The sequence below is a fragment of the Dendrobates tinctorius genome, unplaced genomic scaffold (genome assembly GCF_039654945.1).
Source record: "Dendrobates tinctorius isolate UK_male_01 unplaced genomic scaffold, ASM3965494v1 ptg000016l, whole genome shotgun sequence".
In the NCBI taxonomy this organism is placed as follows: Eukaryota; Metazoa; Chordata; class Amphibia; order Anura; family Dendrobatidae; genus Dendrobates; species Dendrobates tinctorius.
In genome coordinates, this window is record NW_027361684.1 from 25,884,134 (window position 1) to 25,905,773 (window position 21,640).

General features: G+C 40.5%; 2 protein-coding genes across 6 annotated transcripts in view; one reads left to right on the top strand and one right to left on the bottom strand.

Moving 5' to 3' along the window:
* Window positions 1–7,194, top strand: part of LOC141080397 (tapasin-related protein-like) — a 36,201-nt gene extending 29,007 nt beyond the window's left edge. The window contains exons 7-9 of the mRNA XM_073565580.1: window positions 3,720–3,736; window positions 3,888–3,925; window positions 5,458–7,194. Coding sequence (XP_073421681.1) covers window positions 3,720–3,736; window positions 3,888–3,902 — 32 coding nt within the window. The 3' untranslated portion in view covers window positions 3,903–3,925; window positions 5,458–7,194. The remainder of the gene's footprint in view (window positions 1–3,719; window positions 3,737–3,887; window positions 3,926–5,457) is intronic.
* A 3,349-nt stretch (window positions 7,195–10,543) lies between these two features.
* RAP1GAP2 (RAP1 GTPase activating protein 2) overlaps window positions 10,544–21,640 on the bottom strand; it is a 1,085,931-nt gene continuing 1,074,834 nt past the window's right edge. For all 5 annotated transcript variants that reach the window (XM_073565586.1, XM_073565585.1, XM_073565588.1 and 2 more), the window contains one exon: window positions 10,544–20,297. In XM_073565586.1, coding sequence (XP_073421687.1) covers window positions 20,295–20,297 — 3 coding nt within the window. In that variant the 3' untranslated portion in view covers window positions 10,544–20,294. The remainder of the gene's footprint in view (window positions 20,298–21,640) is intronic.

A 21,640-nucleotide genomic window follows, 5' to 3' on the forward strand; every position in this document is an offset into this window, starting at 1 on the left:
CCTCTCTCCGTTTCATTGATGTAGCAATGCCACTTGCAATTAACCCTCCTCTTTGGGACAGGCGAAACATCAGGTTCTTCCACTCCTTTAAGAAAATACCTGGAGTTAAGTCCTCTGCTTGTAATTTTTTAGTCACTGTAAATGGGTGCTCTAGCAATTTTTCCAGCTCAGTCACCCGATTCCACTGACTTTCATTTAGCATCAGTTGAGGGTTAGCCATGTCTACAAGAAAGGTTTTCAGTTCAACCAAGCGCTGAATCATTAAGTACTGCCCCATCGTGTGGCTTGATCAATAATTGCCCCTTTTCCAGCACGTCTCTTCAAAATTGAGTCAACTTTAGGGGTTCTGGCAACAGTAGCCAATTTTCTCACCTTGCCAATCAGTGCAGCAGCATGTCCTTCTTGCAGACTGTCTCTTATAGCCAGCTGTAGCGTATGCACAACACAGCGCATGTGATGAATGAAAGAACATATTGACACAGTTTCAACAAGATCATCTAAACTATCATGTTGCTGTTCATCTGAAGCAACTTCAGTTTGCTCCTCAGTTACAATACTGTGTTCCTCTATTTCAAACATTTCTGTGTCTGTGGACCCAAAATGTTCTTCTAGCTGCTGGTCACCATCATTACTCTCATTCATTAGCTTAATAGTACTTATCATATTTGAAGCATTGTCAGTTACGACAGAAAGAACTTGCTCTTTTTTAAGTTCATAGTCTTGCAGAACCTTTTCCACCAAGACCTGGAGAAACTCACTGGTGTGATGAGCTTTGGTGTCTTTTACTGCCAATGTCTTGGTAACTATTTCATTTTTGTCACAAACAAATCGGACATTGATGGCAAAATAGTTCACTCTGTGACGTGTGCAGGCATCCATTTTAAGAAACAGAAAGCGTCCCTTGAGAGTTTTTTTAAGTTCTTCCTTTTGTTTAAAAGCTTCTTCGATTACTAATTTTCTAATACTCTCTCTCTCCAGAGAAACACCAAGCTTGCGGGCCATTTCCCCATTCAGACACATAAAAGCTGGTCGTGAAAATAATGAAATAGGCACACTATCCTTTACAACAAGCTCAATGATCTGTTTTTTAAATGTATCTACTGTCATTGTCACAGTAACTTTGTCACTGACAAAATATCTTGCAACTGATGGCTGCAAAGTTCCCTGCTCCTTTGTTTGGCTGGAAGAGCTGGGCACTGGTTCATTGGTTTGGATGCAGTCTTTCTCATCCACTGCTTTCAGTACTTCTGGATGAAAGCGCTGTAAATGTCTCTTTAGATTAGAAGCTCTGGTAGGAGCATTTTTATCTTTGCCTGAATATGCACTCATCTTGGCTTCACAGCATTTGTTTTCGTCTGGATCATTTGTCATACACTGACAGACATAATGTTTTCTATCTTGAGTGATGGTGAAATGTTCAAATACAGCTGATTTAATGTGATGCTTCTTTGACATTCTCAGGTTTTTAATTCTGCATTCACAATCCAAATGACAATTGTTTTTCCTAAAAACAATTGTACAAAATTATTGCCAGGTCGTACAACTGATATAGTGGTCAGTAATACTGTTATTATTCCTCATGTACTCACAGTTAACTGATGCAAAGTTTGTTGAAAGGATAATACTTCTTACAGTCTTCCTCTTGTGAGTAGCAGGCAGCTGTGAGATGCTTGGAAGACGCACACCTAGTATGATCTAGTCTAGAGGAGGAGCTTTACTACTAAGAATTTGCAACACATTTTCACTTTCAGTTTCATACATTGTAAGTAGGGGGGTTGGGGCAGCATGAGGTTAACCAAGTATAAGATTAGATAAGGGCAGTGGAGAACAGTGACACACAAGAAGTAAGAAATGTCTCTATCTCCAGCAGAACTGCTTATCACTGTTGTTCATAGTTTGATAGAACATATATATTTGAGTAACATTTATAAAATTCATATGAAAGTTCAATTATGCAATATTAATACATTTTTTTTAAAGCTGGAGTCGGAGTCGATACATTTCTACCGACTCCAACTCCGACTCCGACTCCAACCAAAACTAACTCCGACTCCACGACTCCGACTCCGACTCCACAGCCCTGTGTGTAGATCCCATTCTGGATTCCTGGCAGGGTTCTTAGATGAAATTGTGAGAGAGCCCCCTCCATGGATGAAAACCAATCCCACAAATGACGGGTCTTAGGATGCTTTACTGTTGGCATGACACGGCGTTCACCTTTTCTTCCCCGTCCAATCATTCTTCTAGATATCCCAAACAATTTAAAGGGGCATCATCAGAGAAAATGACTTTACCCCGTTCCCCTGCAGTCCAATCCCTGGACATCTTGCAAAGTTATATTCTTCAGACTATTTGGGATAACAGAATCTGAAGACGTGCACAACTTGGCTGCAGCGGTGACATCCTATCCGCACACGGCAGCCAGTTACTAGGCTCGGGATTTTTGCTGTCTATCTCGGAATAACCACTGGACCTAGTGATTGGCTGCAGCAGTCACGTACTGTAGACATGACATGCAGTGAGTGAGCAAGCATTTTACTTTGCTTCATATAGAGCATCTAGTCTCAAACCAAAACGGGCCTTACTGTTAAGGGCGCATTCACACAGTTTATCTAGTATGGCCTTGGAAATCACACAGAGTTTAATGAAACTATTCACCTCTACTTTTTTGCTTATCAGATCGGCCACTATCATTAGCTTTCATCAGATTTGTTTCTAAGTGACAATGAAGAAACAAGGTTCAGACATTTTATCTCTTTCAGTTTTTAAAAATTGATGAGAAAAAAGTGCAATAAAAATGAAAACAATGAGAGAAGACAGTCATTTTTTTTGCATATAAAAATAAAAAGAAGCTGCTGCTGCAGAGGCAGATTACACAGGAGCCCTTCACTCACTAGTACAACCTTGAGTTTGGCAACATAATTGACTTCTCACTTATTTATTTATTTACATATGTCTTCTCTATAGCCTAAAAACTGGGTAAAGTTTTTCATCTTCTCATGTATTCTAACCACTTTTAAAGCCCAGAAATCACCATGATCCTGACAGGGGTGTAACTAGATATTTCCTTTTAGGCCGTGTGCACCCACTGAGTTTTCCTACGTGAAGGCGCTGGTAACCCATTTCCTGAAGCTGCTTTGCCGGTGGCTTTGCCGTCGTTCCTGTGGCGGCTCTGCTACCGGTGTCTTTTACTTTATGCTTTCAAGTGTAGGGGGTGCGTGGGTTCTTAGCGGAAGCTGCCCAAAGTTGAGTATGTCTCTTCTTTTAACCACTTCAAGGTTTCCAAACCGTGAGCCAATGAAATGGCGTGACATAAAACGGAGAATGTGCACAGCAGTGTCATTACAACATTGCTGTGCATAAAGTTCATTTCATGCGGCCCCTTTGCAGTGCATGTTTTAGATGGACTCCGTCTAAGGACGGGATCACACTACCGTGTGTGAAGCGAGAAACTCGCACGAGTCTCTCGCATCAACACCCGGTACTCAGGACCGGAGCTGCGACTACATAGAAATACATGCAGCCGCAGCTCCGGTCCTGAGTGCCGGCGGCAGCGCCGGGTGTTGATGCGAGAGACTTGTGCGAGTTTCTCGCTTCACACACAGTAGTATGATCCCGGCCTAATGACTCAGTGAGCGCATAGCCTTAGAATGCTATATCGAAGAGTTTATCTTCTAAGACATAAAGTCTGCTTTAATCTATATTGTTGTTTTTTTCAGACAAAAATGCAAGCAAGGTAGGCCTTCATGCTTTTACATTTCTAATATTTTTTTTATGGTTTCCATTTAAATATTTCCTGCAAAGATTCCAAAGTGTCATGAATTATTACCAAGATGATGATTTATGGTGTTTTAGCTAAAAAGAATTTCCTTTATCTATCTATTTAGACAAAACCTTATTAAGGAGCAGTGGGAATGTAATTAAAGTAAGTGACTTGAAACTGAATGTAAATGCCAATAAGTCCTGTATTTTGATAAGCTATGTGGGTTTTAGTAGACGTTAGTAGAAAGGTTTTATTGTCACATTGCACCTAAAATAGAAAAAATAAAAATAGTCATTTTCAAATGATTGTGTTATTTGTGCGCAAAACTCAATTGCTAACCTGATGTTCTCATGGTTATAGACTAGGATCTAAGGGGTAACGTTTCTCCTTGTGGAGGAGACTTATACGCCATGCATGCAAAATTAGATATGCAAATTGTCTCTTCAGAGAGGAAGAAGACCACACCTCTAGTGCCACCTATTGGAAGTAGCAATTCTACAAGTCGCTGTCGACCCTTTAACGAGCCTTGCCATATGACTTAGAACTAGAGTCTCAGATTGTAGACATGGTGTTTCGGTGTATTGCCTTTTGTCAGTGCAAAGTATGAGCTCTGATTTGGCTAGGTGAGAGGCTTAGGACTGGGATGTAAGTGGTAAAGTTTCTCCTAGAGGAGAGTGACATGTCAGACCTGGCATGTCGGAGTGAGGAGACTTACACCATTCATACTCGTCTGGAAAATTAAATATGCAAATTGCCTCTTCAGAGAGGAAAAGGACTAGAACTCTAGTGCCACCTATTGCAAGTAGCAATCCTGTAGCAATCCTCCGACATGCCAGGCCTGGCTTGTCACTCTCCCCAAGGAGAAATGTTACCCCAACAGATTAAGAAACTGAGCGACTCCATGGATCGAGCTTACGACTTGTTGAAAGGAAGGGTGGTTACATTGGTCACTGTTATTTTAATGTATTTTTGTACATTGAGTTTTTGGTTATTATTCTTAGTTTATTTTCATCTTTAAGGCCGGGTTCACATTAGAGTTTGAGTCCGCAGTGTGGTGCTGGAGACTTCTTTCCTTAAGCTCTGCCTACTTCCACATGCGTCCTGCGTACCTGTCTTTAACTCTGGGTACGCAGGGACATGCGTTGTATGCGGATGAGTCCGCGAGCGGCTTTTTGAAGTGCCCTCCAAAGGCAACATGTTGCATTTTCTTGTCTTTGACGGGCACGACAAAACGACGCGCGCGGATGTATCCGCATACAACGCATGTCCCTGCATATCCAGTGTTAAAGATAGGTACGCAGGACGCATGTGGAAGTAGGCGGAGCTTAAGGAAAGAAATCCTCAGCGTGGTGCTAATGTGAACCCGGCCTTAAACAACCGAGAGATGAGGAATTTCTGTTTTTCATTTAATTGCATAATAATTCTGCACACAGAGATATTTTCCTTACAAAGACAAAACCTCACTTTTTACTTTCTTAAATATTCCGGTTTATTCACCTTCTGGATGAACCGAAAGCACTGTAGTTGTTTGATACAATTAATCATCAAACACAGACATTTCCTAATGATTGTGCACACCGTGCAATAAAGGAGACAACAACATAAATTCCTAAACTTTTTTATGTTACATTTCACAATTGTCGTAAATTGATATAACATCAAATAAATGTCTTTATTATGTTTCACTTTCAAAGGTATCCTCAGTGAGGAAACAAGCAAGACGAGCAACTGACTAATGACTTTCATGAAAAACCCGAAAGCTGTCGAGGATAAATGAGGAAACATGTGCCTGCCGCATATTGGATGTCCCTGAGAGAGGTTTTACCGTCAGAAAAAAAACCACCCGAACCTCTCACCACTCTTCAAAAATATGTATGGGTGAAAACGAAGTCTGCACTGAAAAAAAGGACAGTCATTTTTAAAGGGCTATTTAGTGTTAATGCTGCTGAATATTTTATTTTTCTCTACAATGTAAAGTTTTACCATTTCCAGACGTATTGATTCATGTTTTCAAAGATCTCTGCTGAGTTAATTTTTAATAAGGGGTGAAATGCAAAGATGCTTGTTTGTACAAGTACATTGCCGGTTTATCAATTTAAGCAGTTGAGACAACCCCTCTTAATATTTTGTGAGGCGAACGGGTAAAAATCTGCGCTGCCAGTAGTCCAGTGATGAGCAGGATACAAGAACTATAGAGATGCGGTTTATTAGTCAACGCGATTCGAAGTGACACACTTCATGAGGACAAGTCACATGTCCTGATGAAGACGTGTGTCACTGCGAAACGCGTCGACCAATAAACCGCATTTCTGTAGTTCTTTTACTCATGATTGGACTACTGGCAGGTCAGACTTTAACCCAGTCATCTCCATCCTTGCAAAGTCTCTCCACATCTTGGATCTGCATCATTCCTGCCCCAGGGTGGCGATCACTTCAGCAGGTCAGATTGTATCCTCAGAAGCAATCAATAAAGGTTTATTTTGGAAGGCAGCTAGTAGAGATCTTGTAAACCATGAGGACTTGATACCTAATGTATATGGTAAACAGTATAAATGTCAAGGTTCTTTTTATTTAGATTTTAAATAAAATAATTTTTACTGAACATTGTAAAAAATATCTATTTTTGTAATGTATTATTGACCTTTCTGTTAAAGGGTAGCCTGCAGTGTCTTATGAAAGGTCAGCCACAAATCCACAGAGACTTCTGACTGATGTGGATTAGTATTACTGTAGATCTGTGATGACAGACACTGAAATCTGAAGCGTAATATAGAGCGCTCATTTTATCAAGAACAAATTTGTAGAAACCTACAGCAGTGATTGCTTTTAGGGTTGGAGTTATATTTCATTGATGCAATTTGTGGTATAAGGGATTATTGTACATTTTTATTAAAGGGTATTTTTGAGCGCTATACAAATTTCCATGTGATTGCAGTCTGCCGTATTGCGTGCATTGTGCGCACTGTCAGGATTCTCCTGCACTCCCAGCGTTTGTGGGCAGTCACTGTTCTACGCAGAGGAGCAAATGATAATATAGTCAGCGTGTGACTGCATGTGTGCAAATTCCACACTTACCGTCATGTGACTTCCCGCTGGGAAAACAGGAATTGTGACATTGTGCACATTGCACACCACACGTAGACGTAATCTACAGTCACATAGCATGACTGCAGAAATTGGTCTTTAACCTAGAAACCCCTTTAATTATGCATATTTGTCTATTGTGCGCATTGTGAGTGGTTATGAAAATCCTAATTCAACAAATAGAGATAATCAAATATTTAGGAAAATAATAGATTGTTGACTGTGTTATTTGAAGAAATCTCCTGATTCATGGCAGTAATTATAGAAACATATTTGACGACATATAATGTAAGTAACTGCCCCAGTCAAAGTCCATGTCCGATCCATTAAAGAGCCTTAAAATGTAAGGAATGTAAGGCAGACCTCTTTGTATTCATCTATCGGTGGCACTCGATATTGTTTTCTTCCTTTTGGAGGACAGAAAGTTTTTCCAGGTGGAAGTACCTGTAAAGGCCCCATCTCACATAACGAGATCGTTAGCAAGATTGCTGTTGCGTCACCAATTTTGTGACGCAACAGTGATCTCGTCAGAGATCTCGCTACATGTGACACGCAGCGATGACCGCCCCCCCCGCTGGATATTGCTGATCGTGCTCGAATGTCCTGGGCTATTTTTTGATCTTGGCATCCCTCTGGCCAGCATGTGTCGCTGTGTTTGACGCTGACGACCGACCTCGTTGGCGACTCAGAACTCATGGACGCAGGCGGGAATCATCAGAATAGCTGCTGTGTGACAAGGTCCCAATGACCGCCAAGGTCGTTATATGGATCACCTGATCATTGCGTCGTTGAAGAGATCTGCCTGTTTGACAGCTTACGAGCGACCATTTAGCGACACACCAGCGATCCTTACCAGGTCGTATCGTTGTCGGGATCGCTGGAGCATCACTTAGTGTAAAGGTACTCTAAGACTCATACTACTAGTAAGATGTAAACAAGAAAAGACGTATTCCACCCAAAAGCTATGAGAGTAATGAAAAGAATGGATCTGGAGTTCTAACTGACCCCAAAAGTGGATAATAGTTACTTCTCAGTAAAACTCATTATCAAATTGACCAACACATGTCTGTGGAGATACATCCACACAATGATCTGTCATTCATGTCCTATTAGCAAAAGTGGCATGTAAATACGCCAGGTTGAAAAACTTTAAGTTCATCTTTACCATTCATTTGATCATCGCCTCTTAGGAAGAGTGAGCAGGAAGGTAAGGAGAATGACCATAGTATGAATGTTCATTCCTTTACATAATTGTGTTTTGTTTTTGCTTTATTGAACTAAATACAAATCCAAAATTCTAGCGGTCAAAGTTTTGTTTCACTGATGCTGATCTCCAAATGAATCTACCTCTGGAATGTAGAGAGCAAAACGATTCAAACTCTCTTGATCCAGCATCCGGTTCGGTCCTCCATCGCAGCCGGACCAGGGCAGTTACTCTGCAGCTCATTAGGTCCCTGTGATGTCATGACATGCGTCTAGTTGTGACGCCATGACAGAAGTGTCCAAGATGCTTGCAAAGGATTGCTGCAGCAGTGGGGATCACTGCCCTGGATTGGCTACCACAGAGGAGCAAACTCGACACCAATTTAGGGAACTTTGAATATTTTTGCTTATCTCTAAATTCTAGTTGTAGATGTTTCTAGAAGGAGATCAATGTGGAGACCAGAATCAAAGAAATTGAACTTTGACAACTATAATTCAAGATTTGTATTTACATGAATAGAAAACTGCACAATTATTGTGACATTCTTTTGACCACCTGATTCACACCTGTTTCCTCACAGAATGATTGGCTTCAGTAATTGAACCCTACACTATTATTTTGAATACATCCCCTCTCAATTAATTATTCTAATGCACAGACTCAAAAATCTGCAGAACATGAATGCTGTGTCTGTTGGTATTCTTAGAATCGACTGCACCAACTGGTAAATTGTTTGACACGTAGTAATATAGTTTATACCGAAAACAGTGATTAATCTGGTTAGTCATATTGGACTGCTATTATTTTGAACACTACTGTAATAGTCTAGCTACTAACAATGCAATAATGAAGATGAAATAATGACACAATTTTTCTAAAAGCCTGTATGAATGGTGTCATAAGTAATTGCAACCCTCTCTCAATTTTGAAAGTGTAAGCATCATATTCGGGTTCAGCTCCACAAAATTTGTTGAGTTCAACTGTTTTTATTTCTGAGCCAGTTTGGCTATAGAACAGTGACACGGAGAGGACTAAAAGTATTATGACTCTGGAGAATACAGATAGTGGAACCCAGTGACATGTGGGAAACTGGAATTTAAAAAAATCCTCAAATGTTAGGGCTTGTTCCCACGGTCAGTAAACGCTGTGGGTTGGACACTGCGTACATTCACAGGTTTGACGCTGTGAATGTACGCAGTGTCCACCCCACAGCGGCCAGATGAACAGCATAGTGGATGGGATTTCAAGAAATCTCATCTCCACTATGCATTCAGAGATGCCTCCGGCTTCCCTGCGTAAACAGATGTGGCGCTTCTTTCCAGACCGCAGCATGTCTATTTACTTTGCGGAGACGCTCAGTCTCTGTATCATAAATTACACATACGATTTGATTAGATGCAGTAAACTGCATTATCTTTATAGTCACTTGCATATTAAGTGCTGGAACGCAGCTTACTACTCATGTGAACTAATTTAAATAAAGTTGTACCTTGTGCCACAGCAGGAAGTTCACGTCCACTGCAGTTCTTGCGATGAGCTGAGCTGACAGCGAGAACTGCCGTGCACATGACCGCCGGGGACGGAGATAACTCTGGTCACTTGCCAAGTTCTCACGATCAGCTGACCGCAAGAACTGCAGTGCAAGTGACCGCCGGGGACCGAGTTGTCTCCGGTCATCAGCAGTCATCATCTTCAAGCTCCACTGTGTCTTGATGTTAGGCTGAATGGTGGCATAATGCCACCGTTCATCCTGACATCCAGATGTAGCAGAGCTGGACTCGTCATGGGACAGTATGTATGTTTTCTCGGCGGACAGGTATGGTATATTGTTGCTTTTTTACTTGTGAGGTGCATTGTAGTCAGCCCTCTGTAGTCCGAATCCCCTAAATAAAATCCTGATCCACCAATTTCCTCCAGAAGTAACATAATTAGTAATTTAAGTTCACCTGCATGAAATTTATTCTCAGTATAACTACAGCTGTTCTGTGATGTCTCATAGGTTTGTTTGAAAATATTATGGATCAAACAGTATCATGAAAACCTGTGAACACACCAGACAGGTCAGGGATAAAGTTGTGGACAAAAATAAAGCAGGGTTAAATTATAAAAAATAATAGCCCAAGCTCTGAACATCTCACAAAGCACTGTTCAATCTATCATTCAAAAATGGAGGGAGTATGGCATAGGGTAAAAAAATTTGAAAAAGTTTAAAGGGGTATGAATTCAAGGTGTTTTATCTATATCTGTAATGAATATATAGATATTTATCTATATGCAGTATACATGCTTAATGTTGTCTTTTATTGTTTTGCTATAGTTGTCCTTGAATCACGTTACCTACTGCATATATAGTAGGTGCAAACTACATTAGCAATCACAAGGTCTACATAAGATGATTGGCTGTTTATCATCGATTCGTTGTATTTGGGGACTATATCGTCAGCGTCATTTTAATTTTGAGATATTTTTAATAGACAAAAAAAAAGACAGCATTTTTGTGCACATAAAATAGTTCATTTATTGTGAATCTTGCAAAGACACATTTAAGCAACAAAATATACATTTGTGAACTTTAGATTTCCTTCTATACATTACTAGACCAAAGCAATAAGTTAGATGTACACTATTTACAGACAGAGGTCACCGGAGACTTACAATAAGCACCACCTATCTAAAAAGAATACAAATCGATGTACAGTATAGTTTCCCCTTCACGTAATCCACACACTTAAAAATCAATCATTTTTATGCTCTAAAATTAGAATCCAACTCTGCTTATTTGCATTTTGTCTAGTGCTACATTTAGGTAGAAATTATATATATTTATATCCGCATGCTTTATATTTACACAGTTCTCTTTCATATTTTATCTGCGAAAAAAATCTGACCATAAAATACAGCTCTGGGAAACTGATCCATGAAGGTGTCTCATTAATAGACCCTTCTTTCCATGGTCACCAAAGGCCTCAGTGCCACAAAGTCAATGACAGAAAAAATGGCACTGATTAGATAGAATGCGGAGGATAGAACAGACAAGCTGAATTACAGACATCGGAACACACAGAGGCGTTATCATTTTTCTTTTCAATAAATTGTAGAATAAAAAGACAAGTGAACAGAGTTTTGAAAATATCCCGCAAATTCATAATTTATTTATTTTTTTGTTTAAAGGGGGCTATGTAAAGAAAATTAAACACTTGTTGTGCCCCTTATCTAAGGCTAGGTACCAAACAATATCTACCATAGATCTGGTCTTACATTATCTAAATAGATTGTATTGTTTCATAATCTATAATTCATGTGGTTAGAGTGTATTTGTTTTCTTATAGAAACTACACAGACTGAATTTAAGGGAATCTATCAGCACATTTTTGCTATGTAATTTCAGAGCAGCATGATGTAAGGTCAAAGACCCTGATTCCAGTGATGTATCACCTACTGGGGACTGCAGTTTTGATTAATAACTTGTTTTCTCTGCTGCAGATCTAGCAGTTCTCTGAATGCTGAGCTCTGTATAACTTTCTGTGTACACTGTGCATAGGTAGAAAGCTCCTAATTAGTAGTGGGGGAGTGGTTGGATCCTTGGCAGTAGTCCTCTAGTGATAATCACCTGCTAATAAAACAATTAATTTGTAAATATTACACTAAGAAGCTCACTATAAGAACTACACTAAAGGTACTGTCACACATAGCGATGCACCAGCAATATGACGCGGTCAGGATCGCTGGTGCATCACTAAGTGGTCGCTAGTGAGCTGCCACACAGGCAGATCTCACCAGCGACATCGCAGGGGTCGGGGGTCGCTACTTACCTGTCAGACGAGGCGATCCTGATGTCCTCCCGCCCGGCTCCACGCGTCGCTCGTCGTCACAGCAGGAAGCCCAGCAGGAAGCTGACGACGAGAAGCGGTCCAGGACGTTCTCGCACGATCTGCGATAACCAGCGGGGGAGCCGGTCGGAGGTAAGTATCAGACACAGCGATATCGCTAGCAATATATGGCTATAACATCACAAAATCCAGTGACGTTATAGCGATATTGCTAGCGATATCGCTTAGTGTGACGGGGCCTTAAGAAGTGACACATCGCTGGAATCACAGTCTCTGCACCTACATTATGCTGCTCGCAGACTAGTTAGCAAAAACGTGGTGACAGATGCACATCTAGCTGCCTGTTGCCACCACTAGACGGAACTTAGGAGTTTACTGTTCGCACGAGCGTCTCCTAGTGGCAGCTGCAGACAGTAGGTTAGAAATTTGTTCTAGATATTTGAAGTGTGTAATAAAGGAGCTCTAATTCCACTAAAGATACACTGTAAGGACAAAAGTATCCGGACACTCAACTTAATCGCTAAACACCATTTTATCAATCAATACCATTACCATAGGTATGTAAAATCCAGCCCCTGTCATGAAGTCTACCTCTATAAAACATATCCAAGAAGTATCGTTTCTCCTTGCGGTGACTGACATGCTAAGCATGCCGAGATGAGGAGACTTAAAGCCGCAATGCTCCTCTTGGAAATATGCAAATTGTCTGTTCAGAGAGGAAGAGGACTAGAACTCTACTGCCACCTATTGGAAGTGTCAATCCTAAAAGTCAATGTTGACCCTTTAATGAGCCTTGTCACGTGACTTAGGATAAAAGCCAAACAAGAATCTCAATTTGCAGACACTGTATTTCGGGGTACTGCCCCTCGTCAGTGCAAAGTGCACTTTGCACTGACGAGGGGCAGTACCCCGAAATACAGTGTCTGCAAATTGATCTGGTTTGGCTGTGTGAGAGGCCTCTGACCGATATCCAAGAAGTATCGTTTCTGCTTGCGGAGATTGACATGCTAAGCATGCCGAGATGAGGGGCAGTACCCCGAAACACAGTGTCTCCAAATTGAGATTCTGGTTTGGCTTTTATCCCATGTCGTGACAAGGCTCGTTAAAGAGTTGACATTGACTTTTAGGATTGCTACTTCCAATAGGTGGCACTAGAGTCCTAGTCCTAAAAGTTGCCAGCGTTTTGCTGACTCATTAACTACAGTGATCTTAATCTCTGGTATTTACATTAGCCCAAACATTGTGCTGGAAGCTTTTTGACATGGATTTTTTAGAACTGATCCGCTGTATTGAAGCCTTAAATCACCAAGCACAATGTCAAATGTTGGATGAAGTGGTGTAAAGTACGCTAATACTGGACTCTGGAGCAGTGAAAGTGTGTTCTGTGGAGTGACAAATCACGCTTCTCTGCCATGGACAAGTCTGGGTTTGGCAAATGCCAAGAGAATGTAACCTACTTGACTGAATTGTGGCTTCTGTAAAGTTTAGAGCAGGTGCATAATAACCTGGGGCTGTTTTTCAGCATTGACCCAGGTCCCTTGGTCCCATTGAAGGGAAATCTGAATACTTCAGCATAGCAACACATCTTGGACAGCTGTAGCTTTCACTTATGTGGGAATAGTTTGGGAAGAGCCATTTCTGCTCAAGCATCACTGTGTCACAGTGCACAAATCAAGGTCCATAAATGCATGGTTAGGTGGATATGGTGTGGAAGAACTTGACTGGCACACACACACAGCCTTGACAGCAACCCCACCACTTTTGTGATGAACTGGAACTGAGACTGGAAGATGCTCCTTCTTGTCTAACGTTAGAGTCCCACCTCACAAATGCTGTTCTGGGTGATTTAGGAACAAATCCGATAAAAAAATCTAGCTTTAGAATCTTGTAGAAAGCCTTCCCAGATAAGTGGAATCTATAGATGTAAAGTAGGAGTAGGAAATGCCATCTTATTAACACCAAAGGAATTAGAAGATGTCATAAAAGTTTCTGTAAGTATAATGTGAAGGAGTCCAAATATTTTTGTCCTTAATCTCCTTCTGTTGTTTTTGTACTTAAAGTATATAGCAGCCATTGAAATGTTATTACTTATAAGATAGTTGTATGATGTCTGATTGACGCCTTTCTCCGGAAAGTCTCTATACATACACCCTTTTATTTGGAGAAGGGAACTGCTACAAGCAGAAGCTCCTACTCTACAGTACCACTGGCGTCTGTATTAAACATGTGCCATTTAATGGTATTTTGTTTCTGGTTACTCTGCAAATCATCTAGTAATTAGGAGACCTTTTAATGGCAATGTGGACTACCCTTTTCATAAACTTTTTGGGTTCCAAAATAATTGTGTAGAAAAGGGAAACATAGGGCCAAGAAATCACGATGATGTCTGGTAGACACTAGACAGTGCTCATAGGAATTAGGCAGGAATCAGAAGACAAAATATCATTTTTATAAATTGATTAAAGAGTTTGGCTCCATTTCCACCGAAAGAACATGACGTTTTTCTCTGGCCTATGACTGGTATTGCAACTTCGCCCCATTAAATTGACGTGAAAGAAGCCTGCTGACATGGAGAACATAAGAGAAGTATAGCTGTTGTGAAATGATTCGAATATGCTACCATGAATAGGCTCAAACACTGCGGTTTACATTGTTTTTATGACCTAATGCCTAATTTTTACATTTTTTTAAACGAGTCGTCCTTTCTTAACCTTGTCTCTAAGCCTGACATATCCTGAGATGTATGGCGCTAGATGCTTAACAAAGTGTACGGTATATACATCCATATGGATGGTTGATAGACGCCTCTGACGGATTACTACTAATCTCTGTCATCTCATATGTAAAAAAAAAAGTAAAATACATTTACTTTAAATATGTTTTAATTAGTATTGACCTGGTATCATAAGAAATTGTATAACCTAACGCAATTAATGAAACGCTAAAGGTGGACAAGCTCATGAACGTGAGTTCAATATTAGGACTTAAATACAGGATGATCAGTGGAACTAGGCCAATGCGTATCGTGTCGATATACTGTACATCGTTTATTAGATTTTATAACACAAAATAAATAAAGTATTGAGTATACCTTCTAATTAGGTAGAACCGGATCGCTTTGCGCAACCCTAGTCTGCGTTGCAAGTAAGTTCTCAGGCCAAGGACAAAAGCAGCGACGCAAATTTGCTACGTTTCCGGATTCCTCCATTTGTGGGCTTGGTGTGACGTCATCTATGTGGCGCACAGGTGACATCTCACAAGCCTGGCTGCTCATAAGCCGATCCTGGAGGGGAAAGAAATTCATGCAGCTCCTGTCTACGGCCAGAGATCACTGATCTGGAGCGAAAATCAAGGTTGAGCAAAGAAATCCGCTCATCTCAACGTCTAATACTAACAACTGATTGATTTTGTTAAAATAAAAAAAAAAATTTAAGTCAAAGAGAGTTACCATATGTCAAAGTATAAATGTAGGAAACAATGAAATACAGCGCATAAAAATAAATAAAACAACTCATTTTTTAAAATGCCCTGAAAACTTTATAAAGTAAATGAAATTCCTGTTTGAAATGTCAGAAAATATATTGTAATCAATGGATACAAATCTGCAGAATCGAACTCTTTTACAATCTACACTACATAGATAGCAGATAACGAGGACTGAAAGGGGTTATCCTTTTGCTAAATTATTTTTTTTTACTATGAACCCAAAAAAAAACAGGCAGTTGGTTGCTAAATAGTTAGCAGCTACCTGCCTATTCCACCCGAGAGCCGGCTCAGAGCGGTCACCGACGATTCTGCTGCTCCACATCAACAGAGCAGCTCTACTTCTTCCGGGCTGTTGACTGCTGACGTCATATTGACTGATAGCCGGCTCCCCACAGTTGTGCAGCGGGTAGCCGGCCGTCAATCACCATGAAATTGGAGACGCACTCGTCAACAGAGCAGAGCAGAAGAGAAGCCACTGCTCTGGCGATGTGATGTTGATGGATTCCCAGTAAAATATTTAATTTTTTAGAACTTGGAGTTTTGTTGTACTTCTGTTATTCCTCCTGGAAATGTATGCATGTATGTATAAATGAATGAATGCATAAACAACGATGCATTATCTTACCATTTGTCACTCCACACAGACAGATGCTGTCCACAAACTTCAATAACATGGGGAATGGTAACAACCAATACAGTATATGGTTTGTTTATTTAAAAAAAAAAAGCTGACAGGCCCCCTTTTATATATCATGGGTTAAAAATGCAGCTAAATGTACAGTACAATTATACAGTACAGTATATATAAACATTAAATGCCTGCATTTCTTCCAGCCACCAGTAGAGGGAACTCGGCAACAAAAAAACATTTGACTTGTGATGGGCGATCATATATTTGCATATTATTAGCATTGCATAAGAAAAAAATTACATTTTAGATGTCAGCCTTCCAAGCAGCAAGATGTCTGTGCATTAGAATCCAGCGGTGACCTTTATTATTTAACACTAATGGTCGTTTTTATGCATGGGCACAGATTTATTTTAAATAATTTAGGACCAGATGAGAAATGGTGTGTCACCGTCTAGGAGGATACGGCGGGCAGCAGCTGTCAGTCTGGGTGGAAGCAGTCTTTGGAGTATCACACTCTTACTGGAATATATGTGCATGGAATATTTCAGATCTGGTAACGGAAAGTTGCTCTAACATTCACGTTCATTTGCGGAAATTCTTTGACGGCAATAGAGGGCGATTTGTTTGGCCATACTGGGACCATACATAGTGATCACCCTAGGTCTCTATCCAGTATGTGAGGTCTGGTGACCCCCGCCCTATACAATACACTCACAGAGCAAAAGAAAATGGGGGTGTCACTTCTATTTCTTTCCTAAACTAACGTAAAAATCTTTTTTAGAAAATTTTCCATGAATTTTTGGAAATGCTGTGAAGGCGTGCAAAGAAAGTAAGACCCTGTTAGAAAGCAAAATATATATATTTTGCAAGTACCGTATATGACTAATTTCAGGTTGGATTCAAATGATAAAATTACTCTTTTGTTTTTGGTAGCAGGAAAGATAAAAACGGAAATCTACATTTGGAAAATTCCTTGCTGGTTTCATCAAAATGACGGAAGCTTTTGAAAATACATAAATTTGGATACAAAAAAGGCTGCAAGTACTTTGATCAAATACTAATATAGTCGAGCTGAATTTAACAATCTGTTTTTTGTGCATTATGACATCTGAGTTAGGTCGAATTCCTACATGTTTCGCTCCACATTCATGTTTCACGCCATACCCGTGTAGGCATATATGAGACTGTCGAGTTTGTGTCAGAAGATCTGTATCTGGTCTGTGCATTATTAATAGTGATGAGCGTACGTGCTTGGATAAGGTGTTATCTGAGCATGCTCAGGTGCTAACCGAGTGACTACAGAGTGCTCGAAAAATCTGTATGAGTGCCGGCGGCAGTGCCGGATATTGATGTGAGAGACTCACGCAATTTTATCTCACTGTATCTGCAAGTCTGACCCCGGTCATAGTGTAAAAAAACTCCTTAGAAACACCCAGTCCTTTTTGTTAATTCTAAAAATTCGCTCAGCATTGCATTTTCACTAAATTTACCTGCAATTCTATAGAATCCGCTGATAACGCAGGACATTTTGAACATTTACAGAAATCCTGCAAGGGAAACTACAGGCTGCTGGGAGCAGATGGAGCCGATAGAGATGGCACTTTTTGTTAAGATATATTTAAAATGTTTAATATAGTCCTATCTACTACTGATTTGTGCAAAAAAAAATTAAAATAGGGTATTTCTCACTCTTTAGAGTAATCTCCAATCAGTGATGCGTATATAGTCCAGAGTACTGATAGCATTTTTTAATAGAATGGACATGTGGAGATGTGATTTGTTTTGTCGTTATAAAGTACTTCTGCTATTTGATGCCTAAAAGATATTCAAAAATGTAATTCCTCTGTTTTAATTATACAACCATAAAATATATCTCTACTGAAGTTTAATGGGAACTTGTCACGAGGATTTAGGCCCCTAAACCACCGCCAACCTGATGGAAACAGCCTGACAACTATGAGCTTTTGTATTCGCTATAGAATAGAAAAAGAACTTTGACAGTGAGTGTGAAAAGACAAGAAGTTAATCATGGTGATAGAGCTGCTCCTTTGAATAGGCTGGACAGACATCTGTCTGGGATGGTTTAGTGAATCCTGCTTCGAGCAGGGGATTGGACCAGATGGCCCAGTAGGTCCCTTCCAACTCTACCATTCTATGATTCTAGTCATAATGGCTCTTGGCTTCTTGGCTTGATTTGCAACCTATAGCCTGGTATGTCATCACGAAGTACCTTCAGAGGCTTCTGCACTTGCTCAGTGAAGGGACATGTAATGGCCTAATCTACTTCTGAGTATGCACTAGATGTCGTTGGAGGTGGCTTGAGATAATGTATTTGGAATGCGAGCAGTCAGTCAAATCAGTAGGGGGATCCACCAGCATGACATTTTGGAAGAGCAGCTCTTCCCCCATGAATACTTACAATTATTAAAATGCGGCTTATAATAACTTTAAAAGAGCACTCCAGCACTTTTTTTTTATCGCCCACTCTGTTAGCCATCATTAATGTGCATACAGTGTGTGCATAATACTAATTAACCATTGTTGTCTTCTGCTGTTTCCAGCGTTACTTCGGTCAACTCCCTACATCATGTGACCACGAGGTCTTCTTTCTGTTCCGAAATTCACTTTCTCAATGTAAGTCTGTGAGACTCAAAACAAGGATCGCATAAACGTTAATTAAGAAAGGAACTAACGGTCTACAATGTGAGCCGGGCAGTCAGAGCTCTAGAGAGGACTTGAGCAGCGCTGCAAACGGTAGAAATCAGCGCTGAGTATGTTTTATAACGCACAAACTGTAAGACATTATAGACAGCTATTGAAGAGATCAATACAACAACTTCTGGAGTTCTCCATTAAAATGATCTTCCTATGTTACTTTAGTCAGAATATAGTAGCAAACCATTGTCAATCCGTTAGGCCCAATGCTCCTGTTCCTTAATTTATTGAAGGGTTCCATATGAATTCCTGAAAAACAGGATTTAGACATGCCACTGACAAAGCCATTGCATTCAACTAGGCAAAGAGTCCAAAACATGAAACTTTGGTCTCTCTTTACCATTCTTTCCAGCCATGTCCGTCTTCTAAGCCAGACACAACAGCACAGTAAACTATTATACACAGACATCAACGACTCCTGGTCAATACAGATTTGTGGAAGTTTGATAACAAATTTTGGGACACTTTCCTGTTTAAACTGACGGCAGATGATGATGCAGAGTAAGCAGTCCAATTGGCAAGGTAAATGTTGGCCTGTTACAATATATAGTAAATTCAGTGTAAGTTGAAAAATGCTAAAAGTGATGACATTACAGTTCAATTTTCAATCCATATTTTTCATGGAAAGATTATTTTTCAGTTATTAAACATGCAAAACAAATCCCCATGATGTAACCCACACCTCAGTAAGAGGGTCTCGTCATATCAAGAGAAGGTTGCACACTACTATCTCCTTCCACCAGATGACTTGCCTACACGCAGTGGCATCAATGAACGTCAATGTACAGTAACTCTCATACACATTGTTTTAACACACAAAAACCACAACCTATATGGTACGAGATGACCTTCAGTATTCTGCGCCTTTGAAAACTTCTACTGCTCCTGTGCGATGATTAAGACCAAAGGACCTTGATTTGTGGTAGTAGTATACAATGTTGGATTGGTTCCTCAAGCCATTGCACATTCAGATACATTTGTGCGTATACGTTGCGTAAGATGCCGAAAAAGCAGCCATGTTTGAAGAAACTGTTCACTTCTACAGGTCATTTAATCAGACTGTATGGCAAACTGTGACAAGACTGTGTGACCCGCAGGAAGATCCTCAGGTATTATCTAGGTAGATGGAACAGCAGCATTTGGTAATTTCACTGTATCAAACATCACGTACCACCTAGGGAAAATGCCCAAAATTGTGGCAAGAATTCCGGTGAACTTCATTCATAAGTAGACTTGGCACTCGGTGATCTGATGCTGTCACGTATAGAAAGACTGTTCACGTAGGATGCTTCACATAAAAAAGATATTCTCTTTGCTTCCAGCAAAGAAAAATTGAAAGAATGGGAAAAAGTCAACTCCACTACTGGACAAGACAAGGTCATACTATAAACTCCGTTCACAAGACACGTGTCATGGGACACAAGGAGTGCACTAGGATGGCAGTTCTTTCTTTCATTGGTGGGAAACAGCTTAGGAGTTAAACATTTCCATGAATGCATTGTGGCAGTAACTATTCGTGGAGTGACAATACCCTCGCAGGCCAGTTTTCAAGTTGGTTGTACCCCTTCGACAAGGATCATCTCACTGCAACACAAAAAGAACAGTCGTCAGAAGAGATGAATGAGATGACAGGTTCTGTGTGCAATATCACGACAAAGCATTGCATTCAGCACCTAATGTTATGTCAGTCACAATAACAACATGCTCCATGACACGCGGCAAGACTAAGGCTGGTTTCACACTAGCGTTTTTTAGCGCAGCGCATCGTGCGCATACATGCACAATGCGCCCCTATATTTAACATGGGTGCGCGGGTGGTCTAGAGTTTTTGTGCACATGCATTTTTTTCAAGTGTCATACGCACTGCCCCATTGATCAACATTGGTCCAAGAGTAGCGATGGGTGAACCTGAACAACGAAGTTCGGAGTCCATACGGAGCACCTAATATTTGGACATGGACACCGAACACGGACTTCTCCAAGAAGACTCTGTTACTGTTCAGGTTAAGCATCCAGAACATCGAGTGTTTTCCACGCTGTCATCTGCCTGACAGTGCAAGAAACACCAGCGGCTCTGATCGGTGGTAAGATCATTACCGCCGGTCAGAGAGCTGCGGTTCCCATGCTGTTAGATGACAGCATGAGTCAGCTGCTGTGACAGCCGGTAAAAAGTACTACTCACATCACCCCCCACCAGCTTTCTACCTATGCACAGTGTACACGGAAATAAGCCAATCAGTGATGTGGGCGCGGTTATATTGGACTCAGCATTCAGGGAACTGCTAGATCTGCAGCACAGAAAACAGTGATTATATAAAAATGATAGCAAGCAGCCCAGTAAGTGACTCATCACTGGAATCAGAGTCTCTGCCCATACGTCATGCTGCTCTCAGATGGGAAAGCAAAAACCTGCTGAAAAATTCCCTTTAAGATTTCATTTTTAACTACAATTATTGTACTAAAATTGGTATTTCTGTGATTGTGGCAACAGGCAACGTACAACAATTGCTGCATGGAGTCTTGTGTAATTTACGTGTGACTGTAATGCAAATTTTAGGGTTTAAATAATTATATAGTCTAGAATGAGAATAAGCTTTAGTCGCTTCCCATTTTATTATTGCCGCACACAGTAATAGGACATATGCCGCACATAGTAATGGGACATTACGGTTACTTATAGCATATCTGCATCTGACATGTCACGCTGTGACAATAATCACATGACATGACTCGCCCTCAGCCTCATAGTCCTGATCCGTGGGGCGCAGAAGCAATTATTACCATATGCTGTGCTCCCGCAATTCTCATCTCACTCCTGCTCAGCATCCATTATAAACTGCAGTAATGTATGTGCGACTGGTAGTTTGTGCATGAATGGAAGTTTGGCGGTAATAGTCTCGTGTAAGTGAAACCGGTAGCCAAGTCAG